This window comes from Lynx canadensis, chromosome A3, assembly GCF_007474595.2.
Source record: "Lynx canadensis isolate LIC74 chromosome A3, mLynCan4.pri.v2, whole genome shotgun sequence".
Taxonomy (NCBI): domain Eukaryota; kingdom Metazoa; phylum Chordata; class Mammalia; order Carnivora; family Felidae; genus Lynx; species Lynx canadensis.
In genome coordinates, this window is record NC_044305.1 from 22,361,517 (window position 1) to 22,382,408 (window position 20,892).

The 20,892-nt window shown below is 42.9% G+C and overlaps 2 protein-coding genes across 5 annotated transcripts in view; both read left to right on the forward strand.

The window, feature by feature from the left end:
• The window catches only part of NDRG3 (NDRG family member 3), a 68,514-nt gene extending 54,888 nt beyond the window's left edge, over positions 1 to 13,626 (forward strand). For 2 of the 4 annotated variants that reach the window (XM_030309661.1, XM_030309662.1), the window contains 8 exons: positions 1,623 to 1,726; positions 2,910 to 2,975; positions 3,098 to 3,149; positions 7,059 to 7,106; positions 9,477 to 9,512; positions 9,601 to 9,652; positions 10,869 to 10,907; positions 12,020 to 13,626. In XM_030309661.1, the coding sequence (XP_030165521.1) occupies positions 1,623 to 1,726; positions 2,910 to 2,975; positions 3,098 to 3,149; positions 7,059 to 7,106; positions 9,477 to 9,512; positions 9,601 to 9,652; positions 10,869 to 10,907; positions 12,020 to 12,201 (579 nt within the window). In that variant the 3' untranslated portion in view covers positions 12,202 to 13,626. The remainder of the gene's footprint in view (positions 1 to 1,622; positions 1,727 to 2,909; positions 2,976 to 3,097; positions 3,150 to 7,058; positions 7,107 to 9,476; positions 9,513 to 9,600; positions 9,653 to 10,868; positions 10,908 to 12,019) is intronic. The other 2 variants (XM_030309664.2, XM_030309663.1) reach the window with 1 other exon arrangement.
• A 3,321-nt stretch (positions 13,627 to 16,947) lies between these two features.
• The window catches only part of SLA2 (Src like adaptor 2), a 30,901-nt gene continuing 26,956 nt past the window's right edge, over positions 16,948 to 20,892 (forward strand). The window contains exons 1-2 of the mRNA XM_030311753.1: positions 16,948 to 17,004; positions 20,594 to 20,737. Coding sequence (XP_030167613.1) covers positions 16,948 to 17,004; positions 20,594 to 20,737 — 201 coding nt within the window. The remainder of the gene's footprint in view (positions 17,005 to 20,593; positions 20,738 to 20,892) is intronic.

Here is a 20,892-nt window from a genome sequence, read left to right on the forward strand (position 1 = left end):
TCTTAAACGATAAAGTCTTGGGGCACCTGGCTCAGTCAGCTGAGTGTGCGACTCTTGATCTTGGGGTTGTGGGTTTGAGCTCCACACTGGACATAGATATTGCTAAAATAAATAAACTTTAAAAAAAATTGTAAATAAAATTTAAGCAAGCAAATGCTTATGTTGCTTCTATTGTTTTGAAATAGGAACAAATAAGGTTTAGAAACATGAATAATCTTACCTTCACAAATAAGAAAAAACCACAGCAATATCTTCTTTTTATCTATCAAATTTGCAAAAATTAAAAAGAGTGGTCATTTGTGGGGTGCCTGGGTGGTTCAGTTGGTTGAGCGTCCAACTCTTGATTTCGGCTCAGGTCATGATCCCCAGAGTCACGGGCAAGAGTGGCCATTTGTATTAAGGTTGTAGAGAAACAGGTAGTATAAATAAACGAGACAGCTACATATATGATACATACATATGGTAAGGAGTGATCTCTACCATCCTTTAAGGGGAGAAGCAAGGTATGTCTAGCAGACCACGATTTGTGTTTTTTATAAAAAAAAGGGGGGGGCAATTTTTATATAACAGCTTTACCTAAGAAGTCCATTAGCACTTAAGCCAGTTTTACCCCTTTTATACCATTATCACTTCTTCCCTCTTTTATCTCAAATTTTGCTATTCAGGTTCCTCTCTAAACTCTTAAGGGAGAGCTGGTTAGATCATTTCATCTCCAATTACTATGTGCTTCATTCGTTATTTACTTTTATTATAATTTCTTTAGCATTTACCACTTTTCTCAGAGTGATTCTAGTGCCCTTCAGTTTCAGGTGGACTCTGATCCATTTGGTCAGTTTCCAATTGTATTCTTGGCTCACTTCATGCATACAGTAGTAAGAATGCAAACAAATATTTTCCTTATCTATATTTCTCTACAAGATTTCATGATGACCTTTACACACACTGCCCTGGATTAACTGGCTTCCTCACTATCCCTGATACATTTCTTCCCACCAAAGCAAACATTTTCTCTTCTGCTTAAAACCGATTACTGGATGTGTGTGTGCTTGTGTACAGGTGTACACATATGTACATATATGCTTGTGTACACAAGAACCTGGCAGCTGTTCTAATGACCTCTAGAAGGCCAGCAAGAGAGAGACCGTTGGACAATGGTTGGTTGGGAGGGAGACTCACTACACTGCATGAAGTATTTGTTTCTCTTGTATTTTATACCATTAGTAGTATTGGTAATAAGATTAAATAAATGATAAATTAACTTGAAAAATATAAATGGAATGTAATCTATAGATATTACTAAGTGATAGTATATATATATATATATATATATATATGTAACAGTGATTATATTTGTATTATATCAGTACAGATAAGTTAATTATAAAGATTTATGTCTATTAAGAGAAGTCTTACGTTCTATTTATTTATTTTTTTTTTAAAGTAATCTCTACACCCAACATGGGGCTTGAACTCACAACCCCAAGATTAAGAGTCATACCCTGTGCCCCACTTGCCATCATGAGCAGAGAGATTTGGCTTTGGGCATTGAGAATGCAAACCAAATAACATACACTTGTGCTGTAGCTCAGAAGTTTACCTGTGTCTCTTTTCACTTGTTCTAGGAAGAGTTGCAGGCCAACCTGGACCTTATTCAAACTTACCGACTGCATATTGCCCAAGATATCAACCAAGAAAACCTACAGCTCTTCCTGGGTTCTTATAATGGGTACAGTTGTTTCCTATTCCTCCACAAGTATAAACTAGTTCTAAAAAGATAATGGACATTTGAAGGAGAGTAGAAGGGGAAATAAACTACTTTTTCCAGTGTTGTGTAATGAGGTTGCTTTCATGATGTTGTACCACAGAAAAAGAGGGGCTTTCAGACAGATAGGAAAACAGCTTTCAAGGAGAATGAATGGGGGCTGTCTCAGTTTGTAGAATGTGCGACTCTTGATTTTGGGGTTGTAACTTCCAGCCCCGTGTTGGACGTAGAGATTACTTGGGGGGAGGGGGGAAAAGAATGCATGAACTGAAGGCTGTTTTGGGCAAATTCAAGTACCAGTTGTAGTTTTAGGATGTTTTAAGACAAAAAAGTACCTAAGTTACATACACACAGAAACATACAGGTAGTGTGAGGCGAGACAGAAAAACACATATAGAAGAAGGAAAGAATAGAAGTCTTGGGCCTTGATTCCGTTTCTCTTTGCTGACATCTTGTCATCAGGCAGAAGTTGCGCATGGACACTAGTAAATTCTCTTTTGTTTGGTATTCCAAAACCTACTTTCGTGTCTCCCCCAGTCATTGAGAGAGCCTGATTCTTATCTTGGGACCAGCTTTTCCAGGGTAAAAATATTAGCTCCTGCCAGCTTTCTGGGTACATGGGAGAAGATTGAGAAAATGGGTCAGCTGTAACTTACCCAAACTCACCCAGAGATTTTGAACTTGGTCTCTCTAGCTCCTTCCTCTGTATAACAGAGCCTCCTTATTTTTAGTTGAAATCAGAAAGGTTTATTAAGTACCATGTAAAACTATGTTAGTTACAGGTTTTCCCTCAAAAGTTCCCCTTTTCTTAAGGAATTTATTCCTATAAACTAGTTGGAAAATTAAACACTAGAACTTGAGGATTTCAGTAGCATTGTCATTGAGTTTTGAAGTTGCCTCTAAACTTTTAGCATCCCACTGTGTCCATCAGGGTTGAGCCAGGAACCTTGTTCCTGCTCTGTACCACTCATGATGCTACTGAGAGGACTGCTTGTGAACAAAGTGCACAGGGCCCTTTCCCTCATCAGGTGTGAAGGAAAGAGAGTTTCATATTCCTTTCAAAACATTTTGGTTTTCACAACCGGGAAATAATCTGAATTGCCATGATTTTACCTGAAAAGTGTATTGCTTCCTTCTTTTTTTCTAGACGCAGAGACCTGGAGATTGAAAGACCTTTGCTGGGCCAAAATGATAATAAATCGAAGACATTAAAGTAAGTACCTCAGTTTCCCTAGTGAGTTGCTAAATATTTTTGCCTTTCATAGACTAATTTAGTATTCAGTAGCGTTTAAGTGCTGTTTGCAGAATGTCACCACTTACTTTGCCTTTCCTCAGGTGTTCTACTCTATTGGTGGTAGGGGACAGTTCACCTGCAGTCGAGGCTGTGGTAAGTATGTCCTGATGTTGTGAAGACAAGTGAAATTAAAACGCAATGAAATGGGGGCACCTGGGTGGCTCAGTTGGTTAAGCGTCCAGCTCTTGATTTCAGCTCAGGTCATGAACTCACAGTTCATGGGATCAAGCCCTGTGTTGGACTCTGCTAACAGTGCAGAGCCTGCTTGGGGTTCTCTTTATCCCTCTCTCTGCCCCTCCCATGCTCACATGTGCCCATTCTCTCTCAAATAAATGTTTTTCAAAAAATGCAGTAAAATGTATATACAGCACACTGTTGGCACACTAGAAACCGTTGGTAAATACTAGTGTTTTTTTGTTTGTTTGTTTGTTTGTTTTTTCTTTCATTTCTGGTTACATGTGTCAGGGTTTGCTCGTTGTTATCCAGTTTGGAAAATGAATTCCTCATCAATCACTAGATTTCATCAGACGGGATCATTATTACCTTTGATTGCTTTATGTGCTGCCATTCACTTCGTGGCAAGTAGTATAACTAAACACCATTTGCTTATTGTCAGATTTCTGACAGCCTCGGCCTTCTGCAGCCACCATACACCTGGAACTGTATCAGCAGGTTGGAAGGCTGCTGAGAGACTTTATGCTTTCCTCTGCCTCCTCCTCAAGTACATAACACATTGGTAAAAATAATATATGCTCATTGTAGACAAAATGAAAAAATTAAAAAGTAGAAGGACAGGAGGAAAAATCACAATCCCGTTACCCAAAGGTAAACTATTATCTTTTCCTCTAACATACACTGGGTGATACTAAACATATAAGGTTTGGGGACCTGATTACTGATAGTATTTTTAGTAGCCTTTTTCCATATTATAAAGTCAGTACATATATCTGTATAATATTTAGTCTTGTAAATGTACCTTTGTTTACTTAACCTCATTCTCCAGTTGATTATATCAGATTTTGCACCATTAATAATGTTGCTGTTGAACATCTATAATGAATTTTTGATCATTTCCCTGGGATAGATTTCTAGAAGTGGAATTAATGTGTCAAAAATCATAAACCTTTGCAAAAATTTTTATAACATTTGCCAAATTGCTTTCAGAAGGGATATAGATAGCAGTGTGTTGGTATCAGCAATGTATGAGAGTGCCTGTTTCACAGCATCCTGTCCAGCATTAGATTTTTAAATTTTATTAATAATTTGATAGGTTAAAAATGGTGTCCCACTGTTTTAATATGGTTTTTTTTTTTTTTATTACAAATGAAGTTGACATTTTTTATGTCTGCACTTGTTTTTCCTACAGTGTACGTAACTTAGGTATCTGTGTGAGATTACCGGGTATTCTTTGACAGTCTTCACTTCTGCCCTGTTTAGAGAAAAACATGAGGGAGTAAGGCTTTTTGGAAAGGAAGTCTAGTAACTAATCAGAGGTGTAGATATAGACAAGGTTTATGGGGCTGGGGTGAAGTAGATATGATGATATATTCATACCTCCCTGAATTATCCTGTAAAACATTCTGTGTCTGGTATAAAATACATGGCACGGCTTGAGCACAGAAGTAAATGTGCTCACGTCCAAATAAATAAATAAATAAATAAATAAATAAATTAAATAAATAAATAAATAAATAAATAAATAAATCCCCCAGTGTTACAAAGTTATAGTGATGATCCCAGTTTTTCATGAAGCAGTTTGATAAAGGTCATTGTTTTCTAACTAAAAGGTGGAGATACATGCTACAAAAATACCTATCAAAAACATCTATTCAGGGGGCCTGGCTGGCTCAGTTGGTGGAGCATGCTACTCTTGATCTTGGGGTTGTGAGTTTGAGCCCCACGCTGGGTGTAGAGATTACTTTTAAAAATTTTTTTTCTTCATAAACATATAACCTAAAACAAGAAAAGAGTGTTGTTTTTAGAAGATACCCTTATCAGAATTTTCTAATACTGAATTTTTTTTTTAACTTGCATGGACTTAAAGCAACATTTCCAGTAATTTTACATGACTATATAGATTGGCCAGTACAGCTAAGGTCTTGTGTCATGATTTCCACGCCTTCAGTGTTTATAGATAAGAATTTCAGGAGCCTGTGTGTACCACAAAGTAGATGCTCTTCTAGACAGATTTAGTCTTTCTTCTAGACAGATTCAGACGTAGCTCCCTTGTAAGAGCTAGCATTTTATCCCATAGATTGGTAGGGGTTAGAAGGCTATCCATGCAGGGAAGAGCAGGAAGGAACTCCTCAAGTTTTGGTACCTTTTGCTAACTGTTCTTGCTCACTTACTCATTCAGCCTCATTTTTTGAGCTTCCTCCCTATTTGCTTGATACAGTGGAGAATACAAAAATGAGTAAGATGGAGTCTTTGCATTTGGGGAGCTGGAGAGAGTGTAGACATGTCAAAAAACCAACCATTGTGCTTGGCTCGGCTCACCAGCTATGGAGAATTCTTATAGAGTTGGTAGAAATTACAAAGTGGTGAACCAAGGAAAGCATATTTATTATATTAAATCCAGATATGGGAGCTCATTCTTCCAGAAAATATTTATTGCATATCTACTATGTTCTCACCTATACTTGGCAGTTAGGGATCCAGTTTTTAAGTTCTCCCCTTCAGAGTTAATGCATAATTCTGTACTAAACTGGTACATTTGCTTATTACTGCCTGCATTGTCATTTGTATAGAGCAAAACTTTGGTTTGGTGATCCTGGCTTTTAAATCATCCCCTGATTGTAGAAGAGTTTTGTATACCTGCCCATCAGCAATCCCCAGAGTTCAGCCGGATTACTGATTCTTGCCTAGGTAATTTGAATAACTCCCTAACTGGCTTGCTGCCTCTGTAGTCTGTCATACAGGCCACTGCTGGTTACTTTCCTAAAACAACTCAAATCCTTTTACCTCAGAAACCTTCTGTGGCCTCTTGCCTTCTATGGTCAGCTCCAGTCTGCCTCCCAGACTTGCTTCGCTTCGCAGTGCGTCTTCACACCACACTTACTCTGCAACCCACACGTGCTCTGCACATCCACTTCACATCACCTGGTCCTTTGCTTATGCTTTTCCCTTGACTCTGGAAGCCTTCAAACACCTACCCCTTCTCACTCTATCTCTTGAAATCCTACTTATCCTTCTCTACTCGCTCAGCTCAGTTGTGAAATTTTGAAGTGATGTCCTTCAGCCTTGTATTATGTATTTTCACCCCCACTAGATTCCAGGCTCTTAGTGTTTTTATGTGTGTGCTTGGCAAGCATGTGTAAGAAAAAAGGAGAGATTTAGTTGATCAAATTAGCCATAAAACATTGCTGAACCTGCAGATTATGTCCCTAAAACATTTTCTTTGAGGTCCCTGCTTCCATGGATCTAAGAGTATACGATACCAAACATGTAAATACATAGGTTGTAATTCTTTATTATGATGACTGCTGTGAGAGAAGAGAACATAGAGTGGTCAGTATTTAGGTGGGGCAGTGAAAGACCTTGTGACTCAGGAAAGAGGGCGTGAGGAATGGCAAACCCAGGACACAGGAAAGGGGTAAACTGTGGGGTGGGGTTGAGCGGGGGTGCAAAGGGCTTAGTCAGGGCCATTTGTGCTGGGAAGCCATCAGGACCCCAGCTGGTGAGGGCCATGGTCCAATTCACATTTTAAAATAGGTAACTAACCCCCAAGTTATGTAGCCAGTAGGAGAAATTAGATTGAACATTTAGTTCTTTACATACTCTCAACAGATTCAGAAAATGAAATTAGCCAGACTTTTTAGATTTACTCAGAAATAATCAGATGTAAAATGCATCACATATCTCTTACTTTGTATTTTGGACATTTCTTTGGCTGATTGAGCCATCTCCAAAATGAGCTTTTGATCTTGGAAGATCATTCTCGTGCCAAGCTATTTCCTATTTTTCTAATGGTTCATAAAATTGTTCTCTCTCTTTTTTTTTAAGGTTGAATGCAATTCTCGCCTGAATCCTATAAATACAACTTTGCTAAAGGTAAGGTGTTTTCTTTTCTCATTGCCAGCCAATTTGTAAGTTAATTATACAAGGTTCAAATTACTGTATTTCTGGAATAGTTGCCCAGAAAGAAAGAAAATTTCTCTCTCTGATTGTCTGATTCTTTTTTTTTTTTTTAATTTCTTTTTCCTGAATATATTCTCCTTGTACATAATTGGAAAAAAGAGAAAAGTAAAGAACAAAATAAATAAAAATTACCCATAATCCTACCACCGAAAGTTCTCCTCTGGTAAAAATATTGGTGTCTTTTTCCTATACACTTTCAGTGGATTTATTTTTTAAATTTATTTATTTAATTTGAGAGAGAGAGAGAGAGAAAGCGAGCAAAGGAGGGGCAGAGAGCAGGGAGAGATGAATCCTAAGGAAGCTCCGTGCTGTCAGTGTGGATCCCGACACTGGGCTTCGAACTCACAAACCATGAGATCATGACCTGAGCCTAAACCAAGAGTCAGATGCTTAACCAACTGAACTACCCAGATGCCCCATTCCTATACACTTTTTACATCATTAAGGTCATCGAATATTTACAGCCCTGGGTCTGTTTTCCTCAACTTTTGATATGAGCATTTTCCCATGTCATTAAAAACTTCATAAGCATTATTTAATGTTGTGAGAATTAAGATGGAGGGAATTATTTACATGCTAAGTCCTATTGTATTGGTAAGGAAGCTTCCAATAATGTTCTAATGAAGGGGGTGGGTGCATTTTCTTTCTCTTAGAGCAGATAGAGAGCAGCTCTTATATTAAATTTCTGAAATCACTATCAAGTTTCTTCCCCTATTCATTGTACCCCAGGCAAGAGTGTCAGCCTCGCTTTTTCTACAGCCTGTAGTAAAATGTTCAGCCTGACACACTGATTTGAATATGGATTACTGTATTGAAGTGCTGATCTTATGTTGCTTCCTGCTACTTTTTCAGCCTGAAAGACCTATGATTTCTTCCCTTTCTCTTTGAAGTGGCTTGAAAGGGAAGTCCTTTCACCAGAAGTAGGCCATAGTTCCTGGAAATAGAACATGGGGTTAATGCTCTGAGGCAACAGAATGCAGAATGTTCTGAGGTCCAAGTGGTTGATGAACTGGTCCAAAATAGGAAGTCTTTTTATTTGTTTTGTTTTTTAAAGCATATGGTTTCAAATAGTTTTTCCTGCAGGTTTGAATCAGTATTCTGAAAGCATAAAACTGAACTCCATAGTATCCATGGATGTGGTTATTTCTGGGCAAAAATGCCCACCACTCCAACTATTTAATAGGCATCAAGCTTGGAAATAGTTGCTCTTAATATTTTCTCTCTACGTGTGTCAACTGTTTTATGTCAGGTTTTGACTCTTAAACTTCATGAAAATATAGCCTGTACCGGTTAGGTGTGTTTTATACTTAAATCAGGGTAAATGTTTGTTCCTAATATTATTATTAGAATTTTAGGGCACTGCCTCTTGTTAACCTCAAATTCCTGTGCCTTCTGTAGCATTCCCATCTGCTAAATAACAGTCCCCCACCTCAACGTTTTCATGCTAGTGAATAGAAACGATGGTTTATATCTTTTTCTTGAAAAGTTCCAGCCAGCCTGTACAGGATACTGAGTACAGAATGCATAACAGCTGGAAGGAAGAGGGTAGGCCCGTGGTTGGCTGTCATGCCTTAGAAACAAGGCATGTTTTCTGCAGATTGGCAGAATCTGCTTCACCTGGGAGCTTATTGGAAATGCAGGTTCTTGAGCCCCACCCCAGACCTATTAAATCAGAATCTCTAGGGCAGAAACCCAAGAATCTGAGTTTTAATGAGTCTTCCAGGTAATTCCAATGCTTGCTAACAAAACTCTACTCTAGAAATCCTTGCACAGGTGAGAATAACCAGCTGTAAATATTTACAAAGTGAGAGCCTCACCAAATCCAGCTTTGAGAGGAAAGTGAGTTGGCCAAATTCAACATCACCATCTGATTGGAGACATCCACTTAGTTGAAGAATGAAGATGATATTAGGATGAGAGGGAACTTACAAAGCATGGTACCCTGAGAAGTTAGGGTCACACTGTTTGAGGACTCTGAGAGTAGCATTCTTCAAGGTAGTGGCAAAACCAGTGAAGTAGTGGTAACTTCACTGTCACCCTTAATGGAAAATTCTCACCCTGGGCCTGAAAATCAGGCTGTACATCTTACTAACTAATAAGTAGTAAATAATCTTTTCAGATTTATATACAAGGTTATTGTTAGGATATGTCTTTGTATAAGAGTGCATTGAGGAAACATACACTTTAGTTAAACATTAAGTTAATCCTGTCCTATTTGAAAAGACTCATGGATTCTCAGCACATCCTCTAAGTTTAAGTACATACGTTTTTCTCCTTTTTTAGATGGCAGACTGTGGTGGGCTACCCCAAGTAGTTCAGGTAAGGAGATTGTTTTTTTACAAAGCACTCATTTGATTCTACTTCTCTGTCTGTGCAAAGATTAATACCTTCTTATTTGTTCCCCTAGCCTGGAAAGCTCACCGAGGCCTTCAAGTACTTTTTGCAGGGAATGGGCTACAGTGAGTAGTACAAAACTTTCTTTCTAGCAAAAATTTAATGATAATGGGGTCATTTTGACATCTGGGGAGCCCACAATTCTCAGGGCATAACTTATCTCTGTGGTAGCCAGCCTAAAGTCAAGTAAAAAACAAAATATTGATGGAATATTCTTCTGTATGTATATATATATAAGGTGAGCTAACACTTACTAAACACTTGCCTTGTGCCAGGCGTTCTGTGTTTATAACCTTAAGAGGTAAGTTCTGTTATTAGTCCCATTTTATAGAAGAAGAAACTGAGGCTTAAAGAGACTAATAAACACATTTCCTAGGATAACAGTTCACCTGCAGAACTATGATTCAGACCCTAGCAGTCTGACTCCAGAGTCCATCTTTTCAACCACTGAGACTTAGGCTTTCCTAAACTTGTGAATCTGAAATTTGCATTTGAACTCAGCTGGTAATGATGCCTGGCCTAGAAAAACACAATGGAGGCTTCAGAAGAAAAGGGTAATCTCCTCAGTTACATCCGCCCCACTAAATAGGAAATGAACTTGCAGAGTAGTTTAGAGTGAGTCCAAGGATGTGTCCATATTGTGTGCCACTGTCCTGGTCTCTTGTATTGTGAGACCCCTCAGCTTTCTCATTTGTCACAGACTATTCACACTTGCTCCTTTCTTGGAATTTTTAAGAAGAAAAACTCTCTTCAACCCAGGTACAGAGCTCTTTACCCAGTAGGGTGATTTTTTTCCTGTCTTTGGTATAAGTGTGGTAAATGGCCATTGGACCGCTGCCTGGGCAGCAGCTGACCCCTGGGTACAGCCCTGTGCCTGGCAGGCAGACTGTGTATGTCTCGTCTAGAGTGGCTGTGTCATCCCCGTCTGTGAGCCACTACCAACCGAGCCCACACCCACATCTCTCTGGCTCACTGGGAGGAGAAGTCCCTTCCCTACCCGGTTTTCATCCCTTTCCTAGGAAACAGCTGATCTTCCAGCCCATTTCTGATCCTAAACAGATGGCTGTTGGTAGTGTATGGGGAAAACAGTTGCCCTTGGCTAGTTGAGAGAAGCATCCTAGATGGTAATAAAATATCAGTCAGCCTCACCTCTTCTCTGGGAGCTTAAAATAAAACTTTGTCCCTTAAAGTATTCTGTCAGTGTTTACTAGGCAGCCGAGGTTGCCACTTGGCACTCTTGGATCACTAACCTGCCTTTTCCTGTGTCCATCCTGCTTCCAGTCCCGTATGTGCAGCTCAGTCACCTGAGCACCGAGTCAGGTACCTTCCTCTGTGCTGGCCCCGCCCCTGCCTCCCAGCCATGCTCTCCTGGCTGTATGGCTGCCTGCAGCATGTCCGCGGTTTTCCTGTGCAGTGAGAGCCCGATAGAACGTGGCTCGTTGTTCCCTAAGAGGGTTAGCCTGCAGGTCCAGCCCTGGTTCCCCAGGAAGAAAGGAGCGGGTTGTAATAGCCAAGCTTTCTCTTATCATCCAGATCCAGGGTCACAGCAGTACCCAAAACTTTATAGGCAGGGCCCCTCTTCCACCACCACCTACTGATCCTTGCATGAACCCCAGACACAGGAATTAAAGGGTAGCCTTGATTCTAAATAGGAATATCAGAGCCTATGCCTGGAAAACTTGGCAGGTGATGGCATCTTTTGACCCCAGCATTGAAATGACAGCTAAGGGAGTAGCCAGTGCCTCGGGAAGATAGGCAGGGAAGTTATGCCAGGTAAGGCCGTGTCCTGGCCAAGCTGGAGGGACCATAGGGTCAAAGCAGTGGTAGAACAGTAGTCTGAGTGAAACACCCACTCCTAGAGTCCTTCCCTTGCAGGCAGCATGTACCTTGCTGTCTGCATAGAGGTCAGCGCCAGCCCACCTGTCCTCCCCTACACCCACGCCTTCCTGGATGTCTCCTCCCCAGGTAGCAAGGATAGCCTGTGGACACGGATGGTAGTCTTGTTGTATCGGGCTTGCACTGTGTTTGTGAAACACCTTCATACTTGTGTGGTTCATCTTTCTTTTGGTTTAGTCTTGCATGCACTGCAGGTTTTGGTTACCCATTTGGGTTCCCAAAGCCTCCTTCCTAATCACTGTATGAATGGCGTGGGCATAGCTAAGAGGCTGTACTCTGGACTTAGGTTTCCCCTTATTCTCCTATAGACTAGAGTTAGCTGAGATACCAATCAGATCCAGAGGATTAAATGAACCTTGCATATAGCCACTCACCTAAGCAAACAATGCAAAATGGAGATGGCTGTATCTTGTCCTGGGTCTCCCCTTAAATGGGTTGGGAAAGCTAAACATAAAGCAAAGCCTTTGGTGAAATTTCTGGATTAGCTAAGCTTAGCCAGGGCTCCATCTTCTAGTCCTCTTGGTTCTTTCTTGCAGTACCATCTGCCAGCATGACCCGGCTCGCCCGATCACGAACCCACTCAACTTCAAGTAGCATCGGCTCTGGAGAAAGTGCCTTCAGCCGATCTGTCACCAGCAATCAATCAGATGGAACTCAAGAATCCTCTGAGTCCCCTGATGTTGTGGACAGACACCAGACCATGGAGGTGTCCTGTTAAGCAGATGATCCTCCCCTGGACCATGCAAGTCCATCCTCCTTCAAACGACCACTCCATAATATAACATTTCATCCAGCAAACTGGCATCTATCTTTAACTCCTGCATGGCCACTGACACTCTCTGGTATCCTGGATTTATCATTCTCTCTGCTTGCCCACCCTCCTTTTTGTATGTACCAAGAACCACTTCCTTGCCATTACTATAACATTCCAGCATCTTTAGCTGATCAAATTTCCATATCTTCCCTTGCCAGCTTTTCTTCGTGCTTTCCCAACTACGTATCTGACAAGATTCTTTGATCCTGGTGTATGTGTGTGAGCACGCGTGTCTGTGTTTGTGTGTGCATAGTTCTGTGATTTTAGATATGCTTTCTTGTAGAGCTTCTGCAAAACAACAAAAAAAAGGGGGACTTTTTTTTTTTTCCGTTTCATTTTCAATGGTGTTTTTAAGGGAAATCTACAGAACAGGTTTCTAGGCTGGGTAGACCCCTGCATTCTCTTTTGGTTCCAAATTAGTCAACAAGATTTGCAAAGTGACTTCAGCAGCTCGGAGGAATGTGGAAGATCATGATTACTATTGATTGTGACCAATAGAAGGGAGCCTGTTACATAAGAGAGGCAGGCAGGGTGGCCAGCTACCTTGTTCTGTCCAAATGCATTCACATATGTTATTCTGTAAATAAAGGGGAGGGATAATATTCTTTTAGAAGCCCAGGAATGATGAGGTTCTGATGCAATATGGAGTTTTCCTAAGAAGTGAGCGTGGCTTAATTACTGGACTCTCTTAGCACAGGAAGGTGGAAAACAAAATATCAGGCCTCCGCTCTGCCAGAGCAAAACTGCTGTTGCTGCAGTGTCTGATACCACTTACCAGATATCCACAAGAAGTGCCTCCTGAGTCTGATGAAGAGTGTTTCTCCACCCCTCAATCCTCAGAGAAAGGAGAGGTATGGCCTGAAAATTACATAGATGGTGAGGAAACAGCTGGGGGAAAAAGGCACAGACATCAACGGAATATCATGTATAATAGGCATAGCCTTGACTTCAGCTGACTTAGTGGATGCTAAGTGAAATTGGTACAGAACCCATTTCTCAGAAAGATTTTTGACAGTTCTTTAAAAAGAGAGGGAAGGGGCTAGTCTATAAGGACAGACTATGCAGGTACAGTTGTGTTTAGTGGAATGCTGTGTGAGGGGTCACAGCCAGCCAGAGTATCACTGGGAAGAGGATGAAACCAGCTGCTGCACAGCAGGGCCCCGGCTCGTGATGGCATCAGATGTAAGCTCAGGGTTAGACAGTTCCGAATCTTAGGAAGGGGCTTTTCAGACACACTGTTCGCTTTCTGCTGAGATAGGGAATGCGTCACTCTGCCAGAGTACAACTTTTTACAGATTATTAAATAAAGCTGTATATGTCTCATTGTTACCTGATTGCTGGTGTTATTTCTCTCAAGCCACTCACTGGGGTTCAGGGTGGAACCAGGGTACTTGTGTTTTTGGGCTTCGTGCTGGGCTTTTTCACATACCGATCATTATCTCACCCAAGAAGAAATGAAGACTCCGGATAAATAATTTGCCCAAGGTCATACCAGTAAGCCCATCTAGGAGTGCACTCCAGGCCCATCTGACACACTGCTATTCCCCTCAAACCAAAAATCATCAGAAGCCCGATTGTGTGGCTTATAATGAAGGAGGAAACGCTAAGGTCTTAGAAAGGCGTTTCACATTTCAGCTCTGCCACCTTTGGGGGTTGCTGAGTCCCACCCTGATTTAGTAGTCTGCAACCACATGCCTGGGTTCCTCAAACAGACCAGACTGCATTTCTCCAGAAATGGCTCTTTGTATCGACCAGTAACATTAGGAGGCCACCATCAGTTTCAAATGATCCAGGGGCTGCTGCTACCATATAGTAAGTACATCGAGGTTGCTGTGTCTATGGAAGATACTTGTTACATGACATGGACCCTGCTCATCCTGGGAAAGGAGGTGAAGCAAATGCATGTGGACAGAGATACATGGCACCGAGCTGAATTCCCGACAATACAGGACAACAGTTTTTGAGCTGGAGGTGGTCTGATGGTCGCAGCTCGTAAAACCCACATCACTCCGGCCTTCTTGCCACACCTGACATGAATGGCTGCCTGCTTTCCCACCTTAGCCTTGTGACTGGAGTCAGGCTGCAACTGACTACACCTGATTGGTCCATACCATACTTTTTTCTCTTATCATTTTCATTTCCTTTCTCCCTGTTCAGTCCAGAAACACTTGGATGCCTGCTTTGTGAGAGTCAAGGAAATGGCCACTTAGATTACCCAAGATGATTATATAAAAGCTCTTCCATGTAAATCATCTTACCCAGTTCTTACAGCACCCCTGCAAAGTGGTCAAGTCGGTTTCATAGACAAGGAATGGGTGAGGAGAATTAAGTGATTTGGCCGAGGTCACCTAGCCTGAAAATTTTTCCAGTTCTTCCAAAATCAATGCATTTTCATATTCAGCCTTTTTTTAAATAAGATTTTATTATATCACTTTCTGGCATTATCTTTTTTTGTTTTTTAATGTTTATTTTTGAGAGAGAGAGAGAGCATGAGTGGAGGAGGGACAGAGAGAGGGGGACAGAGGATCCTAAGTGGGCTCCATGCTGACAGCAGAGAGCCCAATGCAGGGCTCGAACTCACAAATCGTGAGATCATGACCTGAGCCAAAGTTAGACACTTAGCTGACTGAGCCATCCAGGTGCCCCTCATATTCTGCCTTTTATTGAGCATCTGTCATAGGCTGGGGGCCTTTGTACCATCTATATGTTTCATAATATTGGTCCAGTGAGGTAAATGCTAGTCCTATTTTATGGATGAGAAACAGGCCCAGAGGTGCTACAAGTGGTCACAAAACTAATAAACAGCAGATCCGGGCTTTTAAACTAATTCTCAGGTGCCTCCTTTGATTTAACCTTGAGGCCAGTCTGTCAAATAAGAAGGTGGACGTCAGAGTTGTATGCAGACAAGAGCAGGAGGGTGGGCCTGTGCTCACTTCCCTCCCTGCCACAGGCCACATTCTTTGGCCATCACCCATTCTAATATTCGAATTAGAATGATCTTACACAGGATGTGCCTCCACTCTGGCTCCTTTCAGCTCTTTACACCAAGTGCCCGTGGAGTTAAATCTCAAACCAACCTTCCCTGGGAGAAAAAACCTGAGCTGGAATGTGTTCTTAGGCTGGCAGGGCCCTAGAAAAGACTATGGTCTGAGCTATAGTCAGGAGCTATTTCAGTGCCATTTTGTGTTAAAAAGCGATGTCTCCAGGAATACTAAGCCCCCTAATGGAAAGGCAGCCATAGGTGTGGTTATTTAGACTTTAATGAGATGAGGATTTTATTTAAATTTTAATGAATGAGGTAACAAAGTTCTATCAAATTCCTTATCCTGGGGCGCCTGGGTGGCTCAGATGTTTGTCTGACTCCATTCAGCTCAGGTCATAATCTCATGGTTCTTTAGTTCAAGCCCTGCATCGGGCTGTTTCTGTGGAGGGTCTGCTTTGGATCCTGTCTCCTCCTTTCTGCCCTTCCCGCCCCTCCCCCCCCCCCCCCCCCCCCCCCCCCCCCCCCCCCCCCCCCCCCCCCCCCCCCCGCCGCTCGCACATGCTCTCTCTCAAAAATAAACATTAAAAAGATTTTTTGGGAATGCTGGTGCAGCCACTCTGGAAAACAGTATGGAGATTCTTCAAAAAACTAAAAATAGAACTACCCTACGACCCAGCAATTGCACTACTAGGCATTTATCCAAGGGATACAGGTGTGCTGTTTCGAAGGGGCATATGCACCCCAATGTTTATGGCAGCACTGTCAACAGTAGCCAAAGTATGGAAAGAACGCAAATGTCTATCGATGGATGAATGGATAAAGAAGATGTGGTATATATGTACAATGGAGTATTACAGACTGAGGGTTACAGGACGGGTTGTGGGAGGGGGGATGGGCTAAATGGGTAAGGGGCACTAAGGAATCTACTCCTGAAATCATTGTTGTACTATATGCTAACTAATTTGGATGTAAATTTAGACAAAAAATAAAAAATAAAACAAGTTAAAAGATTTTTAAAATTCTTTATCCTAGCTGAGTGATTCTCAAGCTTGGGCTGTGTATTAGAACACCTGGAGGGCTTGTGGAAAGCAATTTGCTGGCCCCACCTATGGAGTTTCTGATTTAGCAGATCTGAGATGGGGCCCAAGAATTTTTATGTCTAACAAACTCCCAGATGATGCTGAGGCTGTTGGCCTGGGACCACACTTAGAGAACCACTGTCTTGGTCTTATTGCCCAAAGTGGTTCATGGACCAGCATTGTGGGGTATTGCCTGGGAGTTGTTAGCAGTACAGAATCTTAGGTCCCACCCCAGACCCACCAAACTAGAATCTGCTATTTAATAAGATCCCCAAAGGAGAGCCTGGGTGGCTCAGTCGGTTAAACTTCTGAGTTCAGCTCAAGTCATGATCTTCCTCTCTGCCCCTCCCCCAATAGTGTATCTGCTCCCTCTCTCTCCTTCTCTCCATCCCTCTCTGTCCCTCTCACTCCCTCCCTCCCTTTCAAAAATAAATATTTAACAAGATCCCCAAGGAATACCTATACACATTAAAGATTAGGACACATCACTCCAAGGCAGTGTTTCCCCCAAAGCCAGTCAAGGGAATCTCTTGGGAGTGTATAAAATTCAGATTCCTTGGCTTTCCTCTGGTGACTTGGACACAGAAGATGGGGGATCCCAGGAATCTGATACCAGTGACAGACTCAGGTGATTATAATGGTCAGGTAAGCATGGGAAACTCCTCACTTACCTCAGTTCCATGTTCCTCAGACAAGACCAAGCCACAAAGCCAGAGAAAAACCTCTCCCTCTAGGATGACAAGGCAGCTGCTTCTCCTTTAGAAACAGGAACTTGGGGAAGGTGGCTCCTTGATGGTCTGTGATGCCGTCAGAGGAAATGGGTGGTTGTGAGAACCACAGAGCCTGCAGATGTGAGCTGGGAGCCCCAAAGACCCTATGATAGAGCTCAAAGAGCCCCGAGCCTTCTTCCCTGGCCTAGCTGTGCTTGGGAGGGCTGCCCAGTTGGGGGTCTCTAAGGAGCATGAGTCTCCTTTCTCATCCCAGGTGTACAAATTGCTGAGCACTGCAGATGCAGAGCTACCCACAACGATACCAAGAGCATCTCTCTGAAGACACTCCCAAGCTGAGAGGATTCTGGGTGCCCTAGGACTAAGGACTTTGGAAGATGTCCAGAAGGGCCCTCCAAAGCCCTACCCTCTCCAGTCAAAGCATGCATCTAAGCTGAGCCCTGGCCCCAAGCTTTGATGACTGGAAACCAGTAAGTATGTTTGCTTGGTATGTAAGCTTGGTATGTTTGTAAGTATGTTAGTATGGTCTCAGGACTATGAGGAAGCATGGTCCCCCCCAGAGGCTGGGAGTGAGCTTTACAGTGGGGGAAGGAGTTCCAGGAAAAGAAGTGGTTCTGTTGAGGATGTAAGGGGGTGGTTTTGAGGGTCCCCAAAGGAACCCAGGCCTTTGGCCTCCCCTGCCCCCAAAGCATTACATTATTTCCTCCAGCTTGTCTTCATGTCTCTTCTGGTCCCATCTCAGTCACCAATTTGCTGTATGATTTTGGACCCCCCTCTGGCTACAGCCTTTCAACGTCAGTGAATGAGAGGAGTCTGGATTATAATCTTTGAAGGCTATAAAGTCTACAATTCCTCTCAAAAGGGTGATACTTCTCAGCTGAGAGAGAGAGAGGTCTCCCTTTAGCTTAATCAAATTCATCACTCTTAACCTCTGCCGCTGAGAAATTATCTCCAGAAGCACAAAAACAAAGATGTGGATTATAGACCCAGGCTCTGCACTAACCAGCTACATGAGAGTGAACACGAGGTTGTTCTCTCTGAGCCCTGATCACTGTACGTGAATGGGTTTCAAAGCTGCCGACCTCTCAAATGATCAAGTGAGAAGATCAAAAAACAACTGTAGGCAGTGTGCTGATCTCAGCAGCCTTTACTGTTTTCCTTCCACCCACTGGCCTGGGCCCCCTAGAAAGTGCCTTGCACATAGTTAATTTTTCAAAGACTTGTGCAATTAATAATTAGATTCTCTCTAAAGTTTTGGCCAACATCTCCTCCTTCTAGGCCTGCACACCCCGTGGTCTTCATTTGCCCCCAGGAAGTGCCCTGGCCCTGACCAGGCCAGGTGAAGGGAGCTGGCAGAGGTCTGGGGAGCTTCCAGCCTCACTGTGGCTCTCCTACCTCTCTTGGGTCCATCCCCCAGCTCCACTTGCTGCAGAAAGAAGTCTCTGGGTTTAGTAAAGTTGGTGACTATGGTGACTTTGTCTTGTTGAAGGAGGGAAAAGGAAACTAACCTTTACTGAGCACTCTATACCAGGCTCCCCGACTTCTCCCCACAACCTAGTTGGTACTATAGTTGGTACTATCCCTGATTCAAAGATGAGACAGAGGTTATGTGCTTTGCCCAAGGTCACAAATGGAAGCTGGTTGGTCTGAATTAGTCACTCATGCTACCCAGGAAAGATTTCTCTCTGAGATTTTTCTGGACTTGTGTCTGCACAGTTAAGCATAGAGCTTGTATCTGATACCCAAGGGGAAAGGAAAGGCTGGTGAGCAACAAGAATGTTCAAACCCTGATGTGAAGAGGAGCTGTAGCAGTGAGGGCATTAGAGCCCATTTCAGGCTGTCACAGCTTCAGGATCCCAAAGTCTGAGCAGGAAGTAGGTGCTGGAAGCCATTTCCTGAAGATGGGCCTATTTTCTATTAAAGAGCTCCATCCTCATGAGTACTGAACTCTCCATGATGATGACAGAAACCCATACTTAATCAGACATGGTGAAGGGTTCAAAGGCAAGGCCAGTGCTATGTCACTGTGCCATTCTGTGATCTCCTCCAGAGAACCAAACTGGTATAATTATTCCTTGTCTCTACTGAAAAGGATGGAACCATCTGAAAGAATGAAACTACCTCCCTGAATTACTTTAATAAAGTTTTTGAAAAAATTAGCATTACCCTAGAAACCTGGGAATTAAAATGATTCTAGGGACGCCTGGGTGACTCAATCGGTTAAGTGTCCGACTTTGGCTCAGGTCATGATCTCACGGTTCATGAGTTTGAGCCTTGTGTTGGGCTCTGTGCTAACAGCCCAGAGCCTGGAGCCTGCTTAGGATTCTGTGTCTCTTCTCCTGCCCATCCTCCACTTGTGCTCTCTCTCTCTCTCTCTCAAAAATAAACATTAAAAAAAATTATTCTAAGGATAAGACACTTGTCCAAAGAGCTAATAATCACTTTGGTCCATTTAGCTAGTGTGTGTTGAGTGCCTTTTATGGGCCAAATGTCTCATGAAATGTTGAGGAAATAGGCAAAAAGAGATCTTTGTACTCATTGAGCCATAGAATAATGGCAAATTAAACAAGTAAACACTCTAATAAATGAATAATTAAAACTTGGGAAGGGGGCACCTGGCTGCCTCAGTCAGTGGAGCATGCAACTCTTGATCTCGGGATTGTAAGTTTGAGCCCCACATTGGGTGTGGAGATTACTTAAAAAATAAAATCTTAAAACAACAACAAACAACAACTTGAGGAGGAGTACAACAGGGAGTCGACAGAGAGAGTGGCCTCTGGTGAAGTGACATTCAGGACACAATAAATGAAACGGCCCTGGCCAAGCTTTTCTCATGCCTTATCTCTTGGACCCGGATGTTGGGTATTGTTATCCCCATTTTTCAGATGGAGGCAAAAAGCAGGGAAGTGGCTCAACAGCCAATCCCTCCAAAGCCTTATAAGTCATCGCTATGGCATGCAGTCTCCTAGTCATCTTACTTTGCCCTGTGCAAAACAGTGACACTGAGCACTAATAACTGTGCTCAGTGTCACCGTAGCTTGTTGTGACATGAGTTCCCAAGCCTCCTTGGATCCCCACCCTTGCCCACCTCTAACCCTAGCCATGGGTCCTGTCATTGTGCCCTGCCACCCAGTGGCAGAATGTGATCCCACATCAGGAAATAGTTCAGAGTAGGCCTGTCATAGGAATAATTGCTGAGGGCTGGGGGATTCAGGTAAATCTTGCCAGGGAAGGGTGGGATCCAGACAGGCCCCAAGAGGGAAAAGGACATTCCAACCAGTGGGCCACATAGGCAAAAGCCCAGAAAAAAAAGAGTAGAGTATGGCTGCAGTGTAGAAAAGGTAGGCCTGCCAGAGAAAATGGTCTAGTTGCAGAGAGCCTCCTGAGTCTGGTGGAGGGGCTGGAGTCTGGTCCTGCTGGGAGGGTCATCATTCCCTTTTGCCAGCAGGGCTGAACTGGGAAGGGAAAGGGTGTCTGGGTATCCGGGGCCTCTGTGTCCATCACAGTATCTCTTTCAGATTTCCCTTGACCCTGTGCTTCTGAGTGGTCTGCTGAGGAACGAGGGAGGACAGCCCAGCAGAGGAAAACCCAGCCAAGCCCAAGCTCAAGCCCCTCTGTCCAAGGCCCAGGCCCTGTGCCCACGCAAGCAGGTAGGCTGTGGGCCCTTCCCACACACGGTAAGGTTGCACAGCCCCAGACACCACTGCCTCTGTGGGCTTTCTTGACCAGCCACTCCAGCCTGACTTCAGGTGTCAGTGAGTGCCTGCTGTATACCAGGACCTTCTTTGTGAACCGTACAGGTAGT